This window comes from Xyrauchen texanus, chromosome 2 (genome assembly GCF_025860055.1).
Source record: "Xyrauchen texanus isolate HMW12.3.18 chromosome 2, RBS_HiC_50CHRs, whole genome shotgun sequence".
NCBI lineage: Eukaryota > Metazoa > Chordata > Actinopteri > Cypriniformes > Catostomidae > Xyrauchen > Xyrauchen texanus.
In genome coordinates, this window is record NC_068277.1 from 15212766 (window position 1) to 15222297 (window position 9532).

Sequence of the window (9532 nt, forward strand, 5' to 3'; positions counted from 1 at the left end):
CCTCCAGAAGCTCTGCAATATCCACATGCTTTCCAACTGCCCGTGAAGATATGTACACATCCCCTTTCTTATTGTCTAGACGTGAGGCTGACTTTGGGATACTAGGAAATTGACTTGAATACACATTAATTGAGATATAGGCTTTGTCTTTTAATTCATGATGCAAGAAAGAGTTTCCTATGAGAGTTTTTTAAATCCAAGATATAAGCAAATATTTTTTTTTACATATATCAGAAGTTGTGCTAAATAATTTACTATATTTATTTACTATATTTAATTTATAGACTGCTCTAACTGTAAAACGTTTTAAATAATTAATAATATTGAGTTCACACTTGGAAAAAATGGATCAAATTGAGCTTTTTAGAACATTAAATAAAAGTAAAATAAAATGGTTAGACTTTACAATAAGGTTGTTTTCTTTAACTATGTAGTTACAGGAACTTCCAATGAACAATACTTTTACAGCATTTATTAATCCTTGTTATATAAATTTCAACATAAACTAATATATTTTTAAAACGTGTTGTATACATTAACATTCATTGATGCATTATGAACTAACAATGAACAATAGTAGTTTTATAAAATAACATTAAACCAGTATTAATAAATGCTGTTTATTAAATTTTGTTTAATATTGTTCATTGTTCGTTCATGATACTTAATGGATTTACTAATGTTAAGAAATATAGCATTATTTTCAAGTGTTTCCAATAAAATAAATAAAATCAAAAAGATCATAAATAAATAATAGCATTAAAAAAAATAAAAATTTGAGAAAAAATTAAGAAGATTTGTGTTAGACCATAAATGCAGTGTTAATCGCTGTAAGGTGTTTTTGGTGTGAACCAGTCAGAGATCGACCAGACAGAATTCTTGCTTAATTGGTGTTCAAGAATAAGAAAGAGATTACTTTTACATCATTATTATTATTACTATGAGTCAATGATTTTTGCTCCCACTGTTCAAAAACTGAAATAATATATGTTAATAATTTTTTAAACAACCTGATTCCACACACACCTTGAATTTGACTTGTCTCCCAGAGAATAAAATAAAAAAACGATGATAAAAAGCAAATTTCAAAACAGAAATCTAAAAAATAATTTATGGAACTAATGATGTCAAATGAAAGCTAATTATATAATTTTGCATTTCCTTTTAGTAACTGCAAGTGACCATATGCAATTTACTAAGCTCCTGGTGACAAAATGCTTTTATTTATGCTGTTATTTATTTTAATGCAATGGTTAAAACAGCATATTTTATGCTCTTAAGTATTTTAATTCACCTTTGTTGTAAATTAAAATTCAAACTTGAGTGTGTTAACAGGTTGTCACAGGTAATCACGTTATGTAACGTTACAGCTCAGGTATTTCGGAAAGCGCTGATACTATCTGGCAGTAGTTACCCTAGAAAGAACAATGCCAATCATTGAGATATTAGCTGTTCAGATATGTCTTATGACTTATGAGTTGAATTCCTGCAAAAGAAGTTAGATAATAACTATTCAACTGGTCAGGGTCACTTTTTTTCAAGAACTTTTAACATTTTTCTTTTATATGGAAAAGGAAAATGTACAGTCTTACATTCAGAAAATCAGGACTCAAATAGATGAACGTGTGCATTACATGAATGCTAAAATGATATATTCAGAAACTCATATAGTATAGAGAGCAATTGAATTGCCCTGTAGAGTAAAAATAAATGCATTACTTTACAAGACCTGCACTGACCATTTCCCTTAGTCTTATTAACTAGTTTGCCTTGATTTTTCTTAATTAGAGAGTTTCAAAATTTCACAGAAGTTCAGTCTAATTCAGTTTGAATATAAATCCTGTTCCAAAATTCCAATAACTCTGGCAGGTGTCTTAAAAATCCAGACACAGAATAATGGAAATAGTATACGAGACCTGAGGAATACCTGCACTTTTCAAAGTAGTCCTCTTTGGTCCAGGAGTTATGGACAGAACCAGTAAATTATGTGACCTCTTCAAAAAAGTCAGATACCAGACCAGATATTGATCAATCTTCTTGTCAGGTGATTGTCACAGCCACCCTGTTTTAATTTACAGGAGGTGCACCTGCAACAGAGCAGTGACACACCTCCAGATTACCAGCTATAAATACAGCTGCACCCAACAACAGCAATTACAATCTCCAGACAAGAGAGTTACACCCAACAGGTCATCTGTCAACTTTAACATGGGGAACTGCTGCCGAAGTTTCTGGTGCGGAGAGAAAAACCCAAATGTCCGGGTCAGCCTGCCTGCGGTCTGCTTTGTGTGGCAAATTGCCATGATCATCTTGTTTGGACTCTTTGTGCGTTATAATGAAGAGTCAGACGCCCACTGGTCTGATTACAAACATCAAAAGAACATCACAAGCGATATCGAAAATGACTTCTACTACAGATACCCAAGTGAGTACCTGAGTTTTGTCTGCAGGTTTATTGCAATTAAAAAGAATTAATTATTTAATAATGCATATTATTGATCAATCATTATATGTTTACCACTGTGAGCCAAAGCTTTTTTTTTTTTGAGGCCTTAAAGCTCTTGTTAAGGTGGAGTATTTTTGGGGAGTTTCCAGTTCTGTTATACCTTCATCCCTTACCTAACCCTAAACCTTCTCCACCATTTTTCTCCTCGCTTGGCAGGTTTTCAGGATGTGCATGTGATGATCTTTGTTGGTTTCGGCTTTCTCATGACCTTCCTGAAACGCTACAGCTTCAGCGGGGTCGGATTCAACTTTCTTATTGCTGCATTTGGTCTTCAGTGGGCTTTGCTCATGCAGGGCTGGTTCCACTCTCTGGACCCTGTAAATGGCACAATTAAGATTGGAGTTGAGAAGTAAGTTTGCACCTCTCATTTTTAAAAGACATGTGGATGTTTTTAAATATATGAATTTATACTACTGGTGTTGTTGTTCATACCATGGACCATGGACATCAAATTTGGTATAAATACGCTGATCTCATCTTTCTTTCATCAGTATCATTAATGCCGACTTCTGTGTGGCTGGATGTCTCATTGCATATGGTGCTCTCCTTGGAAAAGTCAGTCCAGTGCAACTGATGGTCTTAACACTATTTGGCGTCACATTATTTGCAGTGGAGGAATACATAATTCTTGATGTTCTCCATGTGAGTAGCCACCATCGACTTTACCATATTCAACCATATGCTCTATTTAAGCAAACTAGGTCCTGAATATTTTGATAAAAAAATGAAGAGATTCTAGATGTTCAGACTAATTGTTTTTAACTTTCACAGGCTAGAGATGCTGGTGGCTCAATGGTCATCCACACTTTTGGGGCATACTATGGACTAACAATATCATGGATTCTTTATCGACCAAAACTAAGCCAAAGCAAGCTTCTGAGCGGCTCTGTCTACCACTCTGATGTCTTTGCTATGATTGGTATGTTAAATCAGATGCCTTTGTATGTATTTGGGTGAATCTCAAGAACATGTCCAAGTAATATTTCATCCCAGTATCAAAAGTAAAAATAAAACAACTATATTTTGCTAAAATAAAATCAAGTTTAGGACTATTAAGCTTTAAACAAAAAAAAAATAAAATTATGACATAATTTTTTGACAATAAAGTATATTTCACCTTAAATTCTCATTACCACAATGCAAAACATTGAATTGATATAAATTAAATAAAAATGGTACAGTGATATATTATTTAAATTGTAAAGTATTTATACATCATAGTAGTAATCTTTGAATTGCCTTGATTTAATTTGTTAAAGTCATTGTATTACAGTATTAATTTATTATGAAGAAAAATAATATTTTCATCAACATTTGTTATTGTAATGAGAATTCAGGCAGAAAATGGGCTGAGTTGTCATGAAAATTATATCACAACGCAAAATATGTATCATTTGAGGGTAAAAATAGCTTAATTTGATTAATTTTTATATGTTAACTGATTTTATTCAAGTCAGACATATTATTTAAAATAACTGAATCAACCTGAATGCATCAAGTTATGGCAACAAAACTATTTTCAAGGTTTAGATCAGGTAAAAATAGCTCCTAAAGGTTACTTGCAGGTTACCATTTTTAACAGTGTACTTTCCAAAAATCCAGTAGTTTAATTAAGTTTTCCTCTTACAGGGACCCTCTTCCTCTGGATGTTCTGGCCCAGTTTCAACTCTGCCATCGCAGACCATGGAGATGGCCAACATAGGGCGGCCATAAACACCTACCTGGCCCTGGCCTCCTCTGTTCTCACTACATTTGCCATATCTAGCCTTTCAGCCAAGAAGGGTAAACTGGACATGGTAAATCATCATATCTCCATATGTTACAATGAAGTCTGCACCATTGTTTGATAGCCTATCTGCATGTTAAAGCTTGACATGTCTGCTTTGTGCAACGTAATGTAGGTGCATATCCAGAATGCCACACTGGCTGGGGGAGTTGCCATGGGAACGGCGGCAGAATTTATGATCACACCCTATGGCTCACTCATTGTGGGGTTCTGCTGCGGGATACTGTCGACATTTGGCTACCTGGTGATCACTGTAAGTATCCCAAATAGCAGGTACATTACATTAGAACATCAATTTCAAAGTCTGAACAGGTTAATTTACTAACCAAAACATGTTACTTATCCATGCAGCCCTTCATGGAGAAGTACCTGAAGATTCAAGACACCTGTGGCATCCACAACCTACATGCCATGCCTGGTGTTCTTGGAGGAGTTATTGGTGCCATTACAGCGGCCACTGCCAGTGAGGGTGTCTATGGACATGAGGGGTAAGTGTGACCCAATGTCAATAATATGTAGCATTTTATTGAATTTTGTAGGGAAATCATTGACATACAAACTCGAAAATACTTGTCTTTATGGTGTTATCTCTATTCCATAAATTTAACTGGACAAGCAGCTTATGAAAAGTGCTAATTTTGTATAACAGCACTGGAATTTTTTTTAGAATCACTCTGCTTGTTGTGTTCACTACTCAGAATTATTTTGGAACTATTTTCATTGGCGGCAAAAGTGCCGACCATATTGTGTCAGAAATGTCCGTTACTCGATATTTACTTTTGCATGAAAGCAACACGACACTGAAAATTGTGCTGCATTTTCATGGGGGGGAAAAACGGTATGCTTTATCTTAACAGGTTGATAAACACCTTTGATTTTGAAGGGGATTTTGCGAAGAGGTCACCTAGCATGCAAGGAGGCTTCCAGGCCGCTGGACTTTGCGTAGCTCTCGTGTTTGGGATCGTAGGTGGAGCTGTTGTAGGTAAGCGTCCATGAAAATATTATTTTTCCAAATATAAAGGATATGAAAAAAAGTTACAGCTGTATGAGGATAAATAATATAAAATATTTTATATAGGTTTAATCCTGAGATTGCCATTGTGGGGAGACCCGTCAGATGATAACTGCTTTGACGATGAGGTGTACTGGGAGGTGAGTTTGAGATTGTGCTTAATCGTTTCAACACTAGGTGGCACCATAGAATTCAAACGAGGATGTAGCTAACAATGAGACATTACATTAAATGATCTAAAGGTAATGTGAAAATAAGGACATATAGTAGCTACTGTGTAAAAAAATGAAATAGTTTGACACCTGATTTGAGTATTTTGGACAGCAGACTGATTATTAACTATTTAATAAATTATACTTTATTACAGGTGCCTGAGGATGAGGAGAGCATCCCTCCCATTCTTGAGTACAACAACCACATGGTCGGCAAACATCCGGACATGACGTAAGTATATACTCGTTCTCGAAAATGTGTAATCCATAGAGAGGATATAGCATAAGATGTATCAGAATTTGATATAGTGTTACATTTATATATAAGACAAGTGGTACATCTGTTTTAAAATATAAGGGATAGTTTTCACCTTTCATTTTATGTCAGCTTATTTAGCTAAAATTCTTTATATGAGAATGTATTTCAATAAGTTCGGAGTCAACGTATGTAGTGAAAATACAAGTGGAGTTTATTGCATTGAAGTACACTACCACAAGATGGCACTGCACCACCACACAAGATATTTTAAGCTGTTAGCGGACTGGTTGATCCCTTAATTGCATTTTCACTAAAGAAATAAATTACGATAAATATGTAAGCAAATTATATCGATTAAGTGATAGTTTGGCTTTCTCAAAAGAGTTGGTCATTTAAGATCTATTTCAAATCTTTTAATAAACTGTAAGGGCTTTAGAGGCTATTGCTACATGCCATGGCCTATTGTTTATATTGTAGTATATCTCATGTCTTTAATATTTTAGTTAAAATATATATATATTTCTTTTTTTTGTATTATTCACCATTCAGGTCGGATTCAAACTTCACTATGGATCAAAGCTAAAGCTAGAATTAAGGACTGCACGATGCATTTATGACGCAAGATGAACCTGATTACATCCCAATGAAAAACTCCTTTTTTAAGAGATGCAAAGAATGTTTGACCTAGTTTGTGTTCAAGACAATAGACTCGCTCTAATACCTTTGTGAGGTATAGCCTACCTAATACCCTTGAAGCCCAGTTGGCTGAGTACAAGGGTCAGCTCTTAGTTCAATTTCATGTACATGCATACTATTGTCCTCAAATTAACTTAAAAGTTATATATGTATTATGTATAATACCAGTGCATATATATATATTTCGTACTCGTCCTATACTAGTTTTTAGCCTTGATTTTATTACCTTTGAAAGAATAAATGTATTGTATGTATATTATGAGCTGTAATGACTATAGGAAGAGATTGCAATTTTCATATTATGAATGTGTTAACATACATACATATATATATATATATATATATATATATATATATATATATATATATATATATATATATATATATATATAATGTTGTGAAAAGACAACATTACAATCGCTCTCCTCATTGGTTTACGAACTAAGTTCGTTTATGAATGTTTTTATTATTATTATTATTATTATTATTATTATTGTTAACATGTAACAGTCAAATTGTACAACTATACTGATGTCTATTAAATGTTTTAATAACCAGTTTAATAAAAAGTTATTTTTTCTTTTATCAATTGTAAGAACATAGTTTATAAGCTCTCTTCTTACCAAATCATACCAAACCAAATATACTAATTAGAAATTAGCCTATATAGCTCATTTAGGACTTTGAAGAAATATTTGTTTCTTTTGACATAACAGATGTTTTAAACAAATATATCTATGTTAGTGAATAAATCGGTTGTAATACTGTAATATCGTTGTTATAAATCAAACTGTAATCTGTGCAGGCTCTATAGCGAGCAGGCTACTTTAGTAGAAAGCTAAAGATCTGCTGAACTGGCTAAGTGTCAAGAATAATGTATGATAAAATTATAATATAACTGGATAGATAATTAAATAAGATTAACTACTTACATTAATTCGATTAACATAGTTTCAGTCATATTTTTGTTTTGTTCTTAACAGATCATTAATGCTTATTCAAATAGTTAAAAATGTAACGAAAAACTTTGTAAGGAAACATGAGAACTTCTGATCTGTTGAGCAAAAGTAATATTTGTTAATTAACTTTTAAGTCAAGTGTTACCGTTTTCTTCTTCTTCTTAATCTTTTAAAGAGATACATTTGTTTTGCAGTTATTATTTGCTACATTGTAATTCTTACTGTTTGATGAGTGATGTCATAATTAAGGAGTTGCACAAGCAACATGGTACAAATTGGTTGGTCTTCTCAATTAATTTTTTGCAAACAGTATTGTGATTCACTGTGTTCTTGAATTTGTTATGGATCATAGACAACACTTGCACAATGTATGTGAAGTTCCAATAAAATTGGCATTTTAAAGGTCATGTTCCAATAAAGCAAAACAACAATGTATTAGTTTTTCATTAATGCAAAATTGGTTATTTTTCAATATTTAGCTTGTTTTCATTTTTCACTGGGGTGGCCAAAGGTAGCTTTTGGTCTTAATTCAGTAGAATACTGTGTATTACACGTGCAGTGGTTAACTGTTATCTATAGTCTGTCAAAATCACAACAAAATGGTCTTTAATTGACCTGCTGGTCATCTGTTAGCATGCTTTTTGGTCACCCTCAGGCCAGACTCATCCATTCTAATGGAAATAGACTCCTTGTAGAGGGTCAAATGAAATGGGGTCAATTGGGTCATTTCCTGATCTATCACCGTGACATTTAATGAACTTCAAATACTCACTGTGTGAACTACTGACAGCGGGACAGTGATGATGTTAAATTGAGAGGGCATTTCATATCTTTACGAATGGCACTTCAGTTTGCACATTGTTCATGTTCATTATTTTTATAGAGAAGTTATTATTATTTACAGTATGTGATGTCTGGTACTCACAATTGGCAGATATTTTACAGAGCTCTAATATTGCAAAGGGACGTTTAAAAACATATATATATAAAAAAAGATTAGTAATAATACCACATTGGCTGGTAACTAATGCCCAGATTATTAGCTCTTTTTAACTTTTTATGTACTTATATTATTATAATACTAAACCTCTCACCCATTTCAGAATATTTGTGCTTAATTTTCACTGAATTTCTTCTGGTTGAGAAGAACATATGAAAATGATATTAGAATACAAACCTTGAATGAAATGAAGTAAAATCACTTTGTCACTTTATAAGTATAATGGTGCACATATATTGAGGGACATATATTGAAAACAACATAAACAAAACACATGTGTACAGTACACATTAAACACATGACACACGTATATATATATATATATATATATATATATATATATATATATATATATATATACACACACACACACACTCACTGAGCACTTTATTAGGATCATAGTGTTCCTAATAAAGTTCCCGACATGGTCTTCTGTTGTTGTAGCCCATCTGCCTAAAGGTTTGACATGTTGTGCGTTCTGAGATGCTATTCTGCTCACTACAATTGTGCAGAGTGGTTATCTGTGTTACCGTAGCTGTGGAGCGGAGGGGGGCGGGGCCGGGCTAGAATGTCGCCGGTCCCCAATTTTTTTTCATAAAATAGATTTAATTGCTCTGTGACTTGCAGTGGCTTTTTGGACAGTTTTTCATTCTTAAGCCTTAAAGGGTTAGTTCACCCAAAAATGAAAATTATCCCATAATTTACTCACCCTCAAGCCATCCTAGGTGTATATGGGTTTATTCTTTCAGCCAAACACAATCGGCGTTATATAAAAAAATATCCTGGCTCTTCCAGGCTTTATAATGGAGTGAATGGTACCTTAGTTTTTGAAGCCCAAAAAAGCGAATCCATCCATCATAAAAGTAATCCACACTACTCCAGGGGGTTAATAAAAGGCCATCTGAAGCGAAGTTATGCATTTTGTTAGAAAAATATCCATATTTAACTTTATAAACTATAATCACTGGTTTCCGGTAACGGGCGTTCGCGAGAGAGTCGAGTTCCGGCATATGATGTAGTGGTAGCGTATCCTCCAGTGAGAAGCAATGAACTCGGAATCGCAGAGGATAGAGGAAAACAAAATACCGGTCACGAATTAGAG

General features: G+C 33.6%; 1 protein-coding gene across 1 annotated transcript; it reads left to right on the forward strand.

The window, feature by feature from the left end:
• Window positions 1-2175: 2175 nt before the first annotated feature.
• On the forward strand, window positions 2176-6778 carry rhcga (Rh family, C glycoprotein a). Its single transcript, XM_052146445.1, has 11 exons — window positions 2176-2425; window positions 2663-2855; window positions 2998-3148; window positions 3278-3425; window positions 4136-4302; window positions 4408-4545; window positions 4644-4780; window positions 5150-5274; window positions 5371-5444; window positions 5672-5748; window positions 6325-6778. The coding sequence occupies exons 1-11, from the start codon at window positions 2209-2211 to the stop codon at window positions 6356-6358; spliced, it is 1461 nt and encodes a 486-aa protein (XP_052002405.1). The 5' UTR covers window positions 2176-2208; the 3' UTR covers window positions 6359-6778.
• The last annotated feature ends 2754 nt before the right edge of the window (window positions 6779-9532 follow it).